The following is a 19313-nucleotide window of genomic DNA, read 5'->3' on the forward strand; positions in this document are numbered from 1 at the left end:
AGTGTGGCAAATATGCTCTGTTTAATGCAAGAAATACATCACCTGGACAGGAACAATGGGCTACACCTGAACTAGGCTGGGACCAAGGAACTGACTCAAAACATAAGTGGTGCTATAAGTGAGACCTGAAAACAATCAAGATAGAGAAGGGTCTCACTGAAATAATAAGTATAAATAGTTGATAAAAGATGACAAAGGGGAATCAGATTCAAGATAAGTTATTGTGCTAAAGCTGAAACATATATTTCATGTACAGGAAGATATTTATGGAATTAACAGAATGTGATCAAAATACAGCAAACATGATGGAAAGCTGTACAGTTATCAGTTAAAATACGCAAGAGAAACAGATTCTAGCAAAGCCGCAAGGTAGAGTCTGTTGTTTAATAACAGTTCAGTACACGAATACAAGTAGCATTAGGACTAAAATAAGAAAATTACAAGAGTACCTGGTATAAAACAGTGGCTATTACTGAGATTTGGCTACAAACAATGTGACTGGAAGATAAATGTTTCAGTAAATAAGGTTATTAGAAAAGACAGAAATTGGAAAAATAGGAGTGGTAATATTGATGCAGAACCCAACGAAAGTAGGCTGGAGGATACCAGGAAGCCTGAATGGACAGTAGAAATGCTCTTGGCAGTATTGCGGAAAGGAAAAATACCTTGTGTCTTTCTGTGAGTTTACAGACTATCTGACAGCATTGACGAGGTAATAGAATGAATAAATGTAGAAATCAGAAACTTCTTCCAAAAACAGTGTTGTTATAATGGGAGAATTTAATTTTCAGCTAAATTGGGAGAAGGGATACAGTTTGAATTTCAAAGATAGCAGATTCCTTGTGTGTAAATGGGACAATTTCCTGGAACAATACTTTCTTGAAGTGACAAAAGAACAGCCCAGATTATATTGAGTCTGAATTAGTCCAACAATTTAGCATATATACCTCCTCCTGATTTATCTTGTGTTTCTTTCCTTGTCCATTACCACTGTCTTTTGCTTTGCACCATCATATTTTTTGATATTTGATCTTTCCTGCCTTCCACCTTTTCATCATAACTGCAATCTAAAACAAGAAGTTACGGATGCTGGAATCTGTTCTGGCAAAAGGCAATCTGCTAGAAATATAATCTGTTTTTGTCTCCACAGATGCTGCCTGGCCTGCTGTGAATTTCCAGCACTTTCGGGATTTTTTCAGATTTTTGTTCTTATATAAATACGGGAATCTCATTCCCGAAAAGCTCTTGAGACTGGTCAATTTTAAATGTCAAAACTGCTCATTCTTAATTCTTTTATTAGATACGGACATTGGCCATGTCAGCATTTTCTTCCCATCCCTAAATACCCTGGAGAAAGTGGTGGTAAGCTTCCTTCTTGAATCACTGTAGTCCATATGGTGTGGGACATCCACAATGATGTTTGGGAGGGAGTTCCAGAGTTTGACCCAGTGACAGTGAAGGAATGGCAATATATTTCCACATTAGGATGGTGTGTAGTTTGGACGAAACCTGCAGTTGGTGATGATCCCATGCCCCGAAGACAGAGAGCTGTTGACAATATCAATGAACATGGGAGGCACGAGGGAAAGTCAATTAGTCAGGAATTTAATGAGGGTCAAGTGTGAAAAACAAGATGTGAGTCTCATCGTCAAGATGAGTTCAAGGCATAAGTGATTTCAGAGTGAAATTACAGAATGATACAAATTCATAGGAAACAGAAAGAACCTTGGAGAAACGTATGCCCAATGTGAAAGAAGGGAAGGAAGTATTACGGACAGCTGAACTGATCTTTGTAATAAAAAGGTTCATGAGTTTTTAAAAAAAGTATTGCTGGAGACAATATGAGTATGAATTTTTGTTAATTCATTCATCGGACATGGGCATCGCTGATTGGCCTGCAGTTATTGTCGTCCATAGCTGCCTTTGAGAAGATGTTGGTGACCTGTCTTCTTGAACCGTTGCAAGCCAATGTGTTGTAGGTCGACCCACAATGCCTTCAGGGAAGGTATCACTGCCATTGAAATTAGAGCAACATTTGACACTGCACCACCAAGGATCCTTAGTAAACCAAATTTAATGGGGATCAAGGTTAATACTCCACTGTTTGGAGTAATAATTAATACAAAGGAAGATAGTTTGATAATTGGTTTGATAATTCATCTCAATCCAGGTCAGTGCTGCCGGAGTTCCACATGGTAGATACTTTTTAATCAACCTGTTTGGAGATATTATTACACATCTCTGGAGCAGGTGGGACGTGAACCTGGACCTGACCTGGGCCCACTTGTCATCAGCTGCTTTATCACTGACCTTTCCTCCATGACTGACTGATTATCTGTCTTTTCGCTATTTTCCCACACTGTCCCCATGTCCATATTATGTTCCATCTGCCATGATGTTGTCCATTCACCTAGCCTGTCCAAATCCATTTGATGTCTGGCAGCATCTGTGGAGAGCAAGCAGAGTTAACAGTTCGATTCCAGTGACTCTTCTTCAGAACTGTTCTGTTTTCGTTTCAGATTTTCAGCATAGATAGATAGAACATTACAGCACAGTACAGGCCCTTCGGCCCTCGCTGTTGTGCCGACCTGTCATACCGATCTGAAGCCCATCTGACCTACACTATTCCATGTACGTCCATATGCTTATCCATGTTCTATTTGTTTTATCAGTGACTATTAGTTCCTAGCTGTTTTCGAAGGATATAAACAGATGATAATGTCCTTTTTTTTCCTGAAGGGTCTAGACCCAAAACATCAGCCTTCCTGCTCCTCTGATGCTCCTTGGCCTGCTGTGTTCATCCAGCTCTACACCTTGTTATCTTGCTAATGTCACTCTGTTCATTGCTTTCTGAATTGTACCATTGGACAGCACTCAATCTTTCATTATGAGTCCTTTGAAAGTACATTGCTTGTTTATTTGTCTCCTCAGTGATGTCCTTCAGACCATTTCATCATCCAATTTGTGATCCTGTAGTTATTGATTTGTCAAGTCCCATATCTCCTTTGAACTTTACAATCTGGTTCCAAATTACAGTGGAGAGTTAGGGTGAACTTGAAAAGTGTAAATGAAAGCTAAAATCAGCACCTTCTAGCATTACCTTCAGCTCCTGTTTCTGATTCCGTCCTATTTCCAGAGACACTTTCACAATCACTTTTTTGGCTTCCATTTCAAGATTGTTCCACTTGGGCAGATGTCAGGACGGTGAGTTTATCAAACCAAACTGAAGCTTTCACCATTTCCAACAATTCTACAAACTGCTGCAGAAAAAAAAATCCTGCACCGAACCAGCATCAAGGTGGACTTCAAAATCTCCCTTCCCCTGACCACATCCCAAAACCAGCCCCGCCTGCCCCTGCCTCCCGGACCAGTCCTCCTACCTATTCCCCCCCATACTAACCTCATCCCGTCCCCTTGACCCGGGGTGACCTACCTCCCCAGCTGCACTCACCTTCAGTGGCACCACCCCCGCCTCTTTGACCTGTCTGTCTCCTCTCACCCTCTCTTCTCCTTTATTCATCTTCTAACCGCCTCCCCCTCTCTCCCTATTTATTTCACAACCTCCTTCCCCTCCCCCACTTCTGAAGAAGGCTCCAGACCCGAAACGTCAGCCTTCCGGCTCCTCTGGTGCGGCTTGGCCCGCTCTGCAGTTCTTTATTATATCCACTTGATGTTAACTTGCATCTGCCTACAACTGACATTCCAACCTAGTTTTGTGTCATTAATCATTGTTCAACTATTGTAACTTCAACAAAATTCAAGAGACGACTCCATCCAGTGCAAAGCATTCAACTGGATTGGCATTCCATTCGTCACTTTAAACATTCAGTCTGTCCTTCATTTGTGTGCAGTGGCAGTAGTGTGTGTTATTCATGAAATGCATATATAGCAACTTAGCAAATGTTATTTTCTTTATTCTTGTATGGGATGTCGGTGTCACTGGCAAGGCAATTATTTGTTGCCCATCCCTAATTGAACTTAAACTCAGTAACTTGCTGGACCATTTCAGAGGATGGTTACAAGTCAACCATCTTGCAAGTCTGGACTAACATTAAAATCAGACCAGATAAGGATGGCAGATTGCATTCCAGAAAAGACAGCGGTGAACCAGATATGTTTTTACTTTTTATAATAGTGTCTTGGTCCACTCTCTGAAACTGGATTTATATTGCAAATGTATTAGTGAAATTTACCAGCTGCTGTGATGGGATTTGAACCCTTGTCGCCAGTGTATTAGCCTGGGCCTTTTGCACTACTGCTATTCCACCATATACCCACAGTACCTTACAAAACCATGACCTCTACATTTACAAGGACAAGGATGGGCCATGCCACCTTTAGGCTTTCCTTCAAGTCATGCACCATTCTGATTCACAAATAATCACTAACATTAACTCAAAGTCCTGGAAAACTCACCCCTCAGAGCACTTTGTGTGTCCCTACTCCACATTGACTGCAGAAGGACAAGTCGGAGGATATCCATCACTGCCATCTCCTCAGGGAAGCAGTGGTCTAGTGGTAATGTCACTACTTGTAATCCAGAACCCCAGCCTAATGTTCTGTGGACATGGGTTTGAATTCCAGCATGACAGATGGTGTAATTTAAGTTCAATTAAAAATCTGGAAGAAACTAACCTAATGGAATCATGTCATAAAAAAACCTATGAAGTTCACTACTGCTCTTTACAGAAAAGAACTCTGTTGTCCTTACCTGAACTGAACTGTGTGACTCCAGACCCCTCAGAAATATGGTTGACCTCTCAACTGCATTTTGAGCAATTAGAGATAGATAATAAATGCTGGCCTAGTCAGATATATTCTGCTCCTTAGAATTACTTCTTATAGTTTCCTCACCACTGAGATTAGACTGCCTAGGCTGTAATTTTATGGTTGATAATTTCCTTGATATTTTTAATAATGGAATGACCTTAGCAGATTCCAGTCCTCTGGTAACTCACCTATGGCCAGAGAGGATTTGAAAATGACTGCCGAAGCCCTTGATATCTCCTCCTATGCCTCCCTCACAGGCCCTACTTAAATATACACCAGAAAAATCTGTTTCTTGTTTAGATCAGACAAATGACCAGAATCCCTTTATTCTAACAAGTGAAGAAATTTTGTTTTGAAGTTATACAGTGTTAATTATTGGTGTAATGGTTTTAAACTGTACTTACAGCCTCAGCTTAAAATAATATCCGGTCACGAGAGAAATGCCTTTCGTTACTTAAACGCTGTGCTGTGATATCGCACTTTAGTTTTGTTGAAGTAGCTCTCCCACTGGTCAGTCTGCTTCTGGGACCTCTCTGCTATCACTGCTCTTTTCAGTAGAAGTACGTTTTATTGTCAAGTATACTCAAGTACAGGAATACAGGAAATAAGTGAATAGTTTACAATGTTGCTGTTCATGGCACCATCTTAGGTACATGAATACCTAGGTGCAAAATCTTAGGTAAAAAGTAGAAAAGTAAAGAAATAAGTTAAATTTTCAACACTCCAATTCATGGCAGTTTTAAGTAGTAAATTAAGAAGTAAAAAGTTCCAGATTTAAGTCCTTCCTTAGCCCTGGGCCTGCAGTAGCTCCACACTGGGCTTTCCCCATCAGGGCTTTAACTCTCTCTCACATTTGGGTTCAATCTCTTCCCCCATGCTGGGCTCGACCTCTTGATCCCCATGCCTCTGTGCTGATGCCTTGCTACCAGCTGCCAACTGGGCTCGTCAGCCCTTCTAAACGTCCCTGCCATCACTGCTAAGTCCTACACAGGTCCGTCACTTGTCTGTCTATTTATGGAACCTCTCCACTCCCATTGCTGTTGGATTGGATGTTATTGTTTGAATGTTTCAGTATGGTATATTGTGATGCAGTAAAGATTGTTAATTAGCAGCTTCCCATTTTACAGTCTTGGCTGCCAGCAATGGGCTTCAGATATCCCACATGGGCCACTCTAACTGGGACAGGCACCATTAATGTTTCATGCATCTTTGTGGGAAGAGTTGTCCAAGGTAGTTCAGTGGTGGTTAGATGTATAATTTTGTGATATGCCGTGACACTGCATTCATCTGAGGATTGTCTTTGATTTACTTCTTCTTGGATGTGTTTGTGCTCAGCAAACTTGGATCATCATGAATAGTGAGGGAGGTCTTGCTTTCTACAGTCTTCTCAGTTGATACCCAGATCAGCAGACAAGGGTTCAAAATGAGAAACACTTTCTTTTTATTGCTCAGCGAGGAGGGAAACTGAGGACCAGTTAATGAAGAAAGTGATATGCTATATTATTCTGAGCTGAGCTTATACTGTGTCTTCATGTGGTTAATCTTGAGCGGGTATGCCTACATGCTTCCCTCCTTTGTTATACTTGTTTTCCATGCCTTTTTGAAGTGTTAATTTTTGATTTTTGTTGTTCAGAAGAAAGCACTACATTGGAATTAATTTGGGTTTGATGCAGTGAAGAGCCATTATGCTCACAAGATCTAACAAATGTGTTCACTCGGCAATGGATGAAACTTACAAATAGTTGGGTTGGATTTTTTCTTTCTCTTCTGGAAGTCAATGCCTACACCTAAACAAAGCAGAAACCCTGATGAGGCAGAGTGGCAGATATTGTTTACTTGGACTTTAGTAAAGCCTTTGACAAGATAGTGCATAATAGACAAATTAATAAAGTTAGATCACATGGGATTCAGGGTGAGCTTGCCAGTTGGATACAAAACTGTCTTAACGGGAGAAAACAGTGGTGGTGGAGGGTTGTCTTTTTCAGACCAGAGTTCTTTATGAGCAGAATTGGTACTGAGTCCACTTTTGTTTGTCATTTATATAAATGATTTAGATGAGAATTTTACTGATTTGGAACAATGGCCTGGTGGATCTCATTAACTGAGATTCTTGATTGGGGTTGTTAACCTGGCCCAATTAGGAACCCCTGGTTGACAGATATAAACAGGAGATTCAGAGGTCTCCTCAGTCTAGGTACTGGCTCTGATCTGGCTAGTGACAGCGCAGGTATAGTGCCCATGTAAATAAAGGAAATCCTCCATCCTAGGGAAAAGACAACTACCATTAACTCTATCTATACCTCTCATCATTTTATAAGCTCCTATCAGATCAACTCTCAACCACCTACACTCCGGTAAACAAAGTCCCAGCCAATCCAACCTTTCTTTATTACTCAAACCTTTCATACCCAGCAACAACCTGGTAAATCTGTTCTGAACCCTCTCTAGCTTGATAATGTCCTTCCTATAACTAGGCAACCAGAACTGGACACAGTATTCCAGAAGGAGCCTCACCAATGTCCTGTATAACCTGAACACTGACTTCCCAACTACTGTACTCAGGATTAAGCATGCTAAATGCCTTTTTAACCATCTTGTCTATATGTGACGCAAACTTCAAAGAATTATGTATCTGCACCCCTAGGTCCCTCTGTTCTACAACACTACCCAAGGACCTACCATTAATTGTATAAACCGTATCCTTGTTTGTTGTACCAAAATGCAATACCTCACACTTGTCCAGATTGAACTCTATCTGCCATTTTTTCAGCCCATTGACCCATTTGATCAAGATCCCTTTGTAATCTTAGAAATTCCTCACTGTCTACTCTGCGACCAATTTTGGTGTTAACCATAAACTTACTAATCATGCCTTCTCATTTCACACTTTGGGCTAGTAAACGTCACACAGTGTTATGGATGCCTAGGTTATAAATCTTCAATGTTGTAGTTGCAGCTAGACAGATGTTCACACCACAGCTGATGAAGAAGAGTGAACATACATTTACAAACATGACAGTGCATTTCATACCAACTATACCACCTGTGTGCCCTTAAAGGGTCATCTTCTTTCTTTCCCGCCCATTATAAGCGCAATCTTGGGGACCGCAGCTAGGATGATGGGAGTTTGCCATACAGTGGATCTGTTGACTTTACAGATTTGATTTAGGCAATCTTGGATGTTTGTGTGTAGAGGGTGTGGCTGAGGAGAAGGGGTAGGTGGAGCATGGAGGGAACTGGCCGGCAGGGCAATGGAGGGGTGACTGGGTCTAATATGGGATTGGGATAAGGAATATTTTCTTGGGAGATGCAAACTTTTTTTTTAATCAATACCTGATTCTTTGCCTGTAAATTCTCATATGTTTTTAATCAACCTTTAGAATAGGTGAGACTTGAACCCAGGTCTCCTGGCTCAGAGGTAACGACAGTACCATTGCACCACGGGAGCCCTGAACTGCAGACTCTTATGTTCATTCTATTAATTGTGTCATTAGTGAAGTAAACGCCAATTATCAGCAAAAGGGCAATTTCTAACACAGACTTCTAGCTTGATGGGTTCGATGATACTTTTTATTTCAGAACAATGTGAAGAGGGACAATAATCACAAACATTGTATTCCTGTCGTTTTTTCCAGTCAGATTTTTCTTACCACCGGTCCTTCACTGCTCTGGAATATGCTCATCAGTCACACACTGACAGGAGATTTGCTGGACCAGGTAAGTTAATGGTGTGATTTGAACTGTTTAACCTTCATCTGGTGCACTCCAATTTCACTCTGAAGTGGCAAATCAGCAGCTCACCACATTATTCAGTCTTGTAGGCAGAGAGAGAACGAGAGTCAGTTTCACATTGCATGACAAGAATTCCTCAAAACAGAAGTAGGGAGAAAAGGATTTACATTCAGATGGTGCATTTTACCATAAAATTTGTGAACTAGTATATTTTAAAATTAGTAGGATACATAAATCTTAATTAATATGGTGTGGTTCAACAGCAATGAGAGAATTTTTTTAAAAATGATTTTTGATAGGATAATGCATGTTCATTAGGACATGTGGACTCCCCTAGTCATTCAAGTAGATGTCTCTGGAACATACACAGGGCCTCTTGTTAACATCTTGCCGGGGTGCTGCGCAATCTCAGTACAGCTCTCAGTTAATTGAGTATTAATTTACATAAAGTTGATGCATATTAATTAGGGATTCACTCAAAAAATAGAAGCGCTCTGGAACTCTGACTGGCTGAGTACACGTTTGCAACATCTATCTCGGCCAATAGAAGCTTATAAAAACAGGCAAAGATTCAGGCTGTAGTCCTACCTTTCACCATTTGATTTCAAGAATTAGAATATGGCAGCAGGGACTAGTTGGCTTAAGATGAATGTTGATATTAAGAAAAACATTTCAAGTTGAAATCTTCATGGCCTTTGTGAAAAATGGCAAAACATAAATCTAAATTGACAGGGGATCATAGACCCAGACATCTCCAGTTGTATTATCAAAGACCTTTCTTCCATCATAACATCAGATGTGGTAATAATTGCTGATAGTTGCACAGGGATAAGCACTCATGAGTTACCCTGTAAACCACTCTGTTCAGACTTTGAAACGTATCCCAATTCCTTCAATGCTCCTGAGACAAAATCATGAAATACCTGCCCTGATGGCATTCTGTGTCCGCTTGCATCAAATGAACCATAGCCATTTGAACTCCACTTTCTCAAAAGCAACTGGAGATGGGCAATAAATGCTGATCAAACGTGCCCACATCCCATGAATGAATTTAAAAAATAACTTTGTCAGTGTTCTCCCTACCTGCAGCCACACCAGCCTCATGCCTGTGTTTTCCCTTCCTGCAGCAACGTCAGCCTGTGTCTGTATCCCATCTTGCTTCCAGCAACACAAGCCAAGTCTGTTTTCCCCTGCCTCCAGCAACACCAGCCCTGTGTCTATGTTCCCCTTCTTACACCAACATCATCCTGTGCCTGTATTCCTTGTGCCTCCAGCAATACCAGCCTTGTGTCTGTGTGGCCCCAGGCTGCAGCAACACTAGTTCTGTATCTCTATTCAGGCTGTGTATATCAACATCAATCTGCCTCTCATTTCCTCCAAGTATAAAGTTTTTGAGAAGATTTCCAATTACTACATCAGCAGCAACTCCTTAAGCCAACTGTCCCTCCTCCAAATATCACAGAATTGCTGCAGCACAAAAGGAGGCCATTTCGACTACCATCGGTTTTTCACTCTGCACAGAACTCATTGAGTCTAAGTAGCTGTCTCCCCATGTGCACTGTTTCTCTTCAGATAATAAAACTTTGTGAATAGAAATATCCTGAATGCCTCAGTCGAATCTGCCTGTACCACAGTCTTGGACTTTACATTCTGTACCCTAACCACTCAGTTGGTATAAAAGCTTTTCTCTCTGTTGCCGTTGTTTCTTTTGACATCAGCCTTGAATCTCTGACCTCTGATTTTCCAACCTTCCAATCCTGGAAACACTTTCTGCATGTCACACTGTCCGCACCCCTCATTATTTTGAATACCTCCATCACATCTCTTTTCAGTCTTCTCTGGAAGAATAATAGATGCAACTTCTCTAATCTTTCTATGCAACAAAATGTCCTCATTCCTAGAACTATTCTTTTGAATCTTTCCTCAGTGTCTTTAATAACTTCACAATCTTTGTAAAATGCAGCACCCAGACCTGAATTCATTACTCCAGCGGAGACCAAACTAGCAGTTTATACAAGTTTGATGGAAGTAACTTGCCTTGCACTTAAATTATGTGCCTATACTAAAAAAGCCAAGGATTCTGTATACTTTATTCATCACTCATGAAACCTGTCTTGCCATTTTAAATGATTAATGCAGATATAAAGCAAAGCCAGAGATAATAGGGACTGCAGGTGCTGGAGAATCCAAGATAACAAAGTGTAGAGCTGGATGAACACAGCTGGCCAAGCAGCATCTTAGGAGCAGAAAATCTGACCTTTCGGGCCTAGACCCTTCATCAGAAATGGGGGAGGGGGAGAATGTTCTGGAATAAGTAAGGAGAGAGGGGAGGCAGATCGAAGATGGATAGAGGAGAAGATAGATGGAGACGAGACAGACAAGTTAAAGAGGCAGGGATGGAGCCAGTAGAGGTGAGTGTAGGTGGGGAGGTAGGGAGGGGACAGGTCAAGGGATTATGTTAGTAGAGAACGCCCTCGACGTGTCTCCTGCATTTCCCGCAACTCGTCCCTACAATAACCAACAAAAGAGAATACCCCTCATCCTCACGTACCACTCCCCAACCTCAGGATCCAACGCATCATTGTCCAACACTTCTGCCATCTGCAATCCAACCCCACCACCGAAGACATTTTTCCCTCCCCACCCTTGTCTGCTTTCCGGAGGGACCATTCTCTCCTTGACTCCCTTGTCTGCTCCACACTCCCCTCCAAACCCACCACACTCGGCACTTAACCTTGCAACCGCAGGATGTGCTACACCTGCCCCTACACCTCCTCCCTCACCCCCATCACAGTCCTCAAGGTAGTGGGGGTGCGGCTTGAGTTGGGAGGAGGGGATAGGTGAAAGGAAGAACAGGTTAGGGAGGCAGAGGCGAGCTGGGTTGGTTTTGGGATGCAATAGGGGGAGGGGATATTTTAAAGCTTGTGAAATCCACATTGATGTCATTGGGCTGCAGGGTTCCCAAGCAGAATATGCGTTGCTGTTCCTGCAACCTTTGGGTGGCATCGTTGTGGCACTGCAGGAGGCCCAGAATGGACATGTTGTCCAAGGAATGGGAGGGGGAGTTGAGTTGACTGGGAGGTGCAGTTGTTTATTATGAAACAAGCGTAGGTGTTCTGCAAAGCAGTCCCTAAGCCTCCACTTGCTTTCTCCAATATAGAGGAGGCCACAATGGAAACAGCGGATGCAGTATACCACATTGGCAGATATGCAGGTGAACACCTGCTTTATGTGAGAAGTCTTCTTGGGGCCTGGGATGGGGGTGAGGGAGGAGGTGTAGGGGCGGGTGTAGCACATCCTGCGGTTGCAAGGGTAAGTGCCGAGTGTGGTGGGGTTGGAGGGGAGTGTGGAGCAGACAAGGGAGTCAAGGTGAAAATGGTCCCTCTGGAAAGCAGACAAGAGTGGGGAGGGAAAAATGTCTTTGGTGGTGGGGTCGGATTGCAGATGGCAGAAGTGTTGGACGATAATGCATTGGATCCTGAGGTTGGGGGTGGTACGTGAGGATGAGGGGTATTCTCTTTTGGTGATTATTGTAGGGACGAGTTGTGGGAAATGCAGGAGACACGTCGAGGGTGTTCTCGACCACTGCGGGGGTTGTTGCGGTCCTTGAAAAACGAGGACATCTTAGATGTACAGGAGTGGAATGCCTCATCCTGGGAGCAGATGCAGCGGAGGTGAAGGAATTGGGAATAATGGATGGCATTTTTGCAGGAAGTGGGGTGGGAGGAGGTGTATTCTAGGTAGCTGTGGGAGTCGGTGGGCTTGAAATGGATATCAGTTTTTAGGTGGTTGCCCGAGATCTCCCCTCCCCCTACTGCATCCCAAAACCAGCCCAGCTCGTCCCCGCCTCCCTAACCTGTTCTTCTTCCCACCTATCCTTCTCCCACCTCAAGCTGCACCCCCATTTCCTATCTACTAACCTCATCCCGACCCCTTGACCTGTCCGTCCTCCCTGGACTGACCTATCCCTTACCTTCCCACCTACACTCACCTCTACTGGCTCCATCCCCGCCTCTTTAACTTGCCTGTCTTGTCTCCACCTATCTTCTCCTCTATCCACCTTCGATCTGCCTCCCCCTCTCTCCCTATTTATTTCAGAATCCTCTCCCCATCCCCTGTTTCTGATGAAGTGTCAGCTTTTCTGCTCTTAAGATGATGCTTGGCCTGCTGTGTTCATCCAGCTCTACACTTTGTTATATAGCCAAGCCACTTGGTTTTGTAGCCTCTTTATTTTATGTTACATTTATTTTGTATACCTATATTAAGAACATTCTGACCAAAATGAGTTACTTCATTTTTTTTGCATCAAACTTCATCTGTCCATTTCATCTTCTTACTTATATCTTTTTAATATTCTACTCTATCCTTTTCACAGTTATTAACTTTTTCATCTGCAAATTTTGCAATTGTAACCAGTATGTTTTATGAAGAACAGCAAGGGTTCAAATACCAAATTCCTGGAGAACTCCAAAATAGTCTTACCTGTCTGAAAACATCATTCACCATTTCTCTCTGATTCCTGTCCTCACTTCAACATTTTTCTTGTCCCCTCCTCACTCTTTTCCTCATTAGCCCCTCCTCATGGTTCACAGTTCCTTCTCTGTAGTCACTGATATGGAAATGCAAGTTGCTATTAGTATCTGTTATAGGAAGAGCTTGAAGGCTAAGATACTTTTGAGAAAGCATCACAACAAGGGAACACTGACTGAGCTGTAAATAAATATTTTAGCTATTTGATTAACTTAATTTGATTGCACATTGTTTATTCCAGATTCCAATTCCACTCAAGTGACTGGACTGAATTTGAGTAGTTCCACTTCCTCTCCCCTCGAAATGTTGCAACATCACAGCCACAGTGGGTCACTAATTGAAACTGAAGAGAAGGTGGAGGAGCAGACATCACTGGGTAGGACATAGTTAGGTTGGGTCGGAACATGGCAACAGGAATGGGCCAATGTTGCCTGAACTTGAGTTAGACTATGGCTGATGCGTGCCTTAATGCCATCAAGATATATCGGCTTCATAACTTGACATCCGTCACTAACCAATCTACCATTCACATCCATAAATTTATTGATTCTCCCTCAGTCTCCACAGCATTTTGGGGGTTCGGTTCCATATTTCTGCTGAACTACTTTTGAAGACATGCTTTCTGACATCACCCTGAGCGACTAGCTTCAATTTTAAGCTTGTTCTGGATATTCCCACCAGAAGTCTACCCTTTTAGCTGCTTGATTTGTCTTTAACAACTCCATTTGATTATCATTTATCTTCTGTATATGAGGGAATTCAGGCCTAATCTATGCAGCTATACCACACAACTTAACTGTTTTATTTCTAGTCACTTTCTGGTGAATTTGTACCGCATCCACTCAAGAAAGATGATATTTCCTTCCTGAGATGTAGTACCGACAGCTGAATACAGTGGTACAGTTAGGGTCTAATCAGGCATTTGTGTAGCAGTAATCTGACATCCATTTTTTCAAATTCCAATCCTCTTGAAATATGGGCTGACTTTCAATTCACCTTTTATAATATGTTTTGAATTTCTCTGCTAGTTTTTAGTGAGTGCTGTTCTTGGATCTTCAAATCTCTGCTCCTTCACAGTTCTAATTTCTCACTACTTAACAAATAATATATTTTGGAAGAACCCATTGGATGATGTCGCACTTTTCCCATTTGAACTCCATTTGTCAGTTTTGTGCACTCACTTTATCGATTTAATGCCCACTCATTTGCATGTTTCACTGTGTCATCTAACTTATTAATAATCTTTGAAATGTGGCTTTCTATTCCTCCACCCAAGCTGTTTATGAATGTAAATATGATGATGCCATTACAGATCTCTGTAGAATATCATCAGTCATATTTTCCTACTCGTTTCCCACCTCCTAATCATCTTCCTGCCTACGTCAATTGGTCGCCTCCAATTCCTTGTGCTCTCACTTTTTAAGTGTATCTGAACCATTTTAAATGACTTCTGATAGTTCATACAAGCAAACTTTAGACATTGTCTTATCCGCCAAGCTAATTATTGTTTCAAACCATTTAACCAGCTTCAGGAGACATGATTTACTCTATACAAAACCATATCTCCCTCATTAGTTCACATTTACCCAACTGTTCTGTCACTCTGCCCCGAATACCAATGTATAAAAATATGACTGCATTAAACTAAAAAGTTAATCATTTCCTCACTGGTCCCTCCTACTTTTCTTAAGAAAAATGAAATGACACCAGTCGCTTGGTTTGGAACTTTGCCAATTACTAGATCAAGAGAATTTCACTAATCATTTATCATGAATAGTAGCTACTCCTACCTCAGGCTTGGTGACCCTGGCTGAACACCGTGTAGTGATGGAAAGTTGTCTATCTTTAGCGTCCTCAGTTTCTCTGTAATCATTTCATAAACTTGTATTGAACCCAAATAGATTCTCCCTTTGGCTTATTTTTAGTGTACCTTATATCGCTGGTACTTTCTTCTCATCCTCTACGGCAGTGACTGATCTTTAATAAATTTATCAATTTCTAATTTTCACTAAGTCTATCATTTTCTGATTTTCAATAACCATATCATCTATGTCTCTCCTTAAAGAGTTCACATTTCTTTTATTAGTCTCATTCTCTTAAAAGACCTCTATTGGTGTCCTTGATAGCTCTTAATAATCCTTTTCTTATATTTCCATTTGCAGTTATTATACCTTATCTGGAGAGAGAATGAAATCACATTTTTTTCCAGATTCTTGTTCTACTGGAGTGACTGGTCTGAGTTTGAATATTTCCAGCTACACTCACCTCAATGTTTCAACATCACAGCCACAGTGGGTCACTAATTGTGACTGAGTAGAACAAGAGAGGCTTAGCGATAGGTAGGAGAATAGCACAGACTGGAAAGAGAGATGGGCAGGTTGGGGGGCACGCGGTGGTGGCAGGTGGATAGGGAAACATAAAAGGCCTGTATAGTGACCGGAACTATGTGAAAAAGATAATTGAAGAATCTATCTTTCTTTCTGTACCAGGTCACCGCCTACCGCTTCCCATCCCACCTAATATTCGTGGAGGCATTGGCTCGAGAAGCAGGACTGCGTTATAGAAAACAATGGAACGGAGCTTAATGGAATCAAGAGGCTACCCCACCCATCCTAGTGAATGATGTCTGGACCAAAGCAAGTTGTTATTTGCACAATCCAGGAACATAGCCAGCAAGCAGCACACCCTCTCGTTCTAGCTGACTGGTTTTATTCAGAGCAATGACTGATATAAAATGTCACCAGCCATCTCTTTAGTTTGAACGCAACATGAGAGGAATTTTCAGTTCATTTGCTGTGACGACCAAGTAGTGATGATTTGATCAAATTCCTGACTGCTGGTACAGCAAAGCCTTTATTCATAGATTGATATTTACCAGGATAGAATCGTGTCAGTTTAACCTCCCACGTAGGCCTTTGCTAGCCATTAGATTGATTTCGAAGGAAGCCTTAGGCAGGTGTTGAAGACTTTCTGCCTCCAGTATCTATGACTAGTTTGGTGATAGTTATGAGATGCTGGATTTGCAATTGGCTATTGAAGTTACCTTGTACTGATCTGTAATGATGGAGTAAGGGGATCCCAGGAATGAGTAGATTTAAGGGATCCTGGAACTGTTTTGGAATGGATTTCCTGGTAAGTGTGGGAGGTAGGGGTCCTAGACATGTGTGGGAGGGAGTGCTCATGGGAACCTGTGGGAGGAAGGGGTACCGGGAACACCTGGTAGACAAGGGACCCAGGAATATGCAGGAGTGAGTTTCTGTAATGTGTGGGAGTCGAAGGTCTTGGGAATGTGTGCGGGTAGGTGGTCACACTTGAAATTAGCTTTTGGAAGATGTTATCCAGATTTTGATTTGTGAGCCTGAAATTACAGAGAATGAGAGTGATGATCTCTCAGTATGGACTAGGAGAATCCTTAGTGAACACGTGACCTCCTGCTTCACAATTGCACTGTCTGTCTCCCTCTTCTCCCAAACACCATCAATGGAGAATAAATGTTTGGTTGCTCCGACTTGAGAATATGGGTGGAATTTTTGTGAGTAAGCCCAGTGTGAACATAACATTGTCCATTGGTGTACCAAGAGCTAAGTGACCTGAGGATAATACATTCCTTTCTTCACCCTATTTCTGCCTTTGGGAATTAAAGCTCAGAGGCATCTATTCAAACAAGTTTATAGATTTCAGAGTGATAATATACTTGAATGATCCACGGGCAGATCAGAACCACACTGTAACTTTATGTTCCAAGGCTTACTATTTCACACTTTAGAGAATCTTGTGTTCTAAGTCGACATTAAAACTGCTGAAGGAAACGTTGCTGGTTAGCAACACTGACAGAGATATATTGCAGAGGCTGACTGTTGCTCACCTGACAAGCGGTTCAGCACTGAAGGGTGCATTCACTTCAATTAACCATACAACCCAGTACTGATCTGCACAGCTTACTATCACTGATTTAAGCAGACATTGTTCACACCACTCCAGAATTGGAACTAAAGTGTTTCACTGCTGTTGTGTTAATAGAGACATACAAATCGGAGAAAGTCGACTAGTCCCTGGATCCTGTTCAGCTAATCAGTAAAATCAAAGCTGATCTGTAACCTGAGTCCATATACCCAACTTTGCTCCTTATTTGTTAATAAATCTGGATAATAAAACTATTAATCCTGGTTTAATATGAACAATTGATCTAATATCACTTAGTATTGCAGAAGGGAATTCCAAATTTCTTCCACTCTGTGTGGAAAAGTGTTTCCTAGTCTTACTCCTGAAATACCCAGCTCTAATTTTTAGGAAATAGACTCCCCCTTGTCCACTTTTATCTATTTTCTTTAATAACTTGATCAGCTCAAATCACCCTGAAAGTCTCTGAATTCTGGACAAGAGAATTCCACTTTAAGGATTCTCTTTTCATAATTAGCAATCCCAGTATCATTCAGTTAAATCTATCCTCTACGTCCTCCTAAGCCAAAAAAGTCTTTCTTGAAGTCTGGTGACCAGCACCATTCTTAGTACTTGAGACATCATCTGACCAGGACATTTTAACCTGTCAGTGGATCTTTGCTTCGTTTAAATAGTGGATAACTTTGCCAAAATAAACCTTTGAAGTTTTCAGTGTGAAGCATTAGAATGTCAAATTACTACCACAAGAATACTGAATTCTTATTTTAATACATTCAAAATAAAATCCTACCTCCATATTAATACCATTTCCCCTTGACTGTTGCTCAGATCATAATTGCACATGAATCCAATTCACTCACCTTCCAACACTTTACATTGGATTTTAGTAGGATTATTACTGATTTTTAGGAATAGAAGCACTAGGAACACGAGTAAACAATTCAGCCCCTCGAACCTGCTCCACCATTCAATATAATCATGGCTGATCTCATCGCAACCTTAACTCCATTTTCCTCTCTGGTTTCAATCACCCTTCAACCCATTACTCATTAAATGTCTATTTCCTCCCTTTCCTTGTTCTCTTATCATCAGCTTGCTGTACTTGTGATTTGAGAGACCAGCCAGCTGTGCAGTTTATGTTTTCTGCAATTGAGTTCACTAAGTGACAGTCTGGGTCATCTAATTACCTTTACAGTTCTCTATACTGTGCCATTTCTCCTGTGCTCTGTATTTTCGCCAGAGTTAAAAATTACTTTGGACTCCCATTAGCTTCTTGTCAACCACAGCTAAGTCAGCCTGGGATAGAGATACACCATACCTATACATTCAGCTGACAATACTCAGTGGTGTGAAGCATTTCAGATTGAGCTGAAAACCTGCTCTCTCGATCCTTCCCTCCCCCAAATAATGCTCAATGTCCAAAGATGATCTGCAAGGTCTTTGTTGGATCGAATTCCACTCCATCTTCACCCTTCTCCTCCATGTCTAGATTGCCATCCTTCCAAATGTACTCTTTCCCTTCCACTTCCTGCACACCTTCTGTCTCCAACCTTCCATCTCTAGCTCTTCCACTTCACCCACTTCTCTAATCCTCTAATGCCCTTCTCCACTTCAGCAATGCTTTTCTCTATTCCCAACCCATCCACAACCACATACAATGAACAATTGCCATCTCCTTCCCATGTTTCTTCATCCAACAGCTTTGCTGATGATATTTTTTAACAGCATTCTAGCCACAGATTTGGTGGTTAACAATCACATTTTTTCAACCAATGTTGTGTTCAGAGTGTGGGAGAATAGCTCAGGAGCTCAAGACATTTCTGACAGTCACTGCTTGTTGATATCTGAGAGTTGATCTGGAGAGGATCAGATGATTGATTTATTCATTGATCAGAGGTCAGAGGATTGTAACAATCGCACAATAGTTCTGCCTCAGGTTGGGATCCATTTAAATCTTATGCATGTGTTGGGAGGGTACAGACTGGGGTATGTGTAATGGGTCGATAAGATATTGTACTGAACAGATTACAGATTCATTTTAAGGAAATCTAAAGTCTGTTTTATTGCTGCCGTGAAGATTCAAATACTATTTTTGGTGTTATTAATGTTTTGTAAATTTATATGCCAGAATTTTTATAAATATACTTTAGTTTTGATTATACAATAAAATTTATGCTAACATGAGAAACATTTGCTATTAATTCTGTGTTGACTGATTCTGTTACCCACCCAAAATTTGTTAACACATGCGCTTGAATTTTGTCTGACATCTGTTTCTCATTTAGATCTTTTTCGTCTTTGCTATTTCATTTCTCTTTTAGAGTCATAAAGTATTGCAGTACAGAAGAAAGTTCTTTGGCCCAATGTGTGTTTGCCAGAAA

At 41.4% G+C, this 19313-nt stretch overlaps 1 protein-coding gene across 3 annotated transcripts in view; it reads left to right on the top strand.

Annotated features, from left to right (window-relative positions):
* Positions 1 to 19111, top strand: part of LOC125467636 (protein FAM149B1) — a 104929-nt gene extending 85818 nt beyond the window's left edge. The window contains exons 14-16 of one of the 3 annotated variants that reach the window (XM_048563764.2): positions 8406 to 8487; positions 13274 to 13408; positions 15522 to 19111. In XM_048563764.2, coding sequence (XP_048419721.2) covers positions 8406 to 8487; positions 13274 to 13408; positions 15522 to 15595 — 291 coding nt within the window. In that variant the 3' untranslated portion in view covers positions 15596 to 19111. Of the gene's footprint in view, positions 1 to 1300; positions 1363 to 8405; positions 8488 to 13273; positions 13409 to 15521 lie in introns of those variants that run through there. The other 2 variants (XM_059640344.1, XM_059640345.1) reach the window with 2 other exon arrangements.
* Positions 19112 to 19313: the final 202 nt, after the last annotated feature.

The sequence above is a fragment of the Stegostoma tigrinum genome, chromosome 37 (genome assembly GCF_030684315.1).
Source record: "Stegostoma tigrinum isolate sSteTig4 chromosome 37, sSteTig4.hap1, whole genome shotgun sequence".
Taxonomy (NCBI): domain Eukaryota; kingdom Metazoa; phylum Chordata; class Chondrichthyes; order Orectolobiformes; family Stegostomatidae; genus Stegostoma; species Stegostoma tigrinum.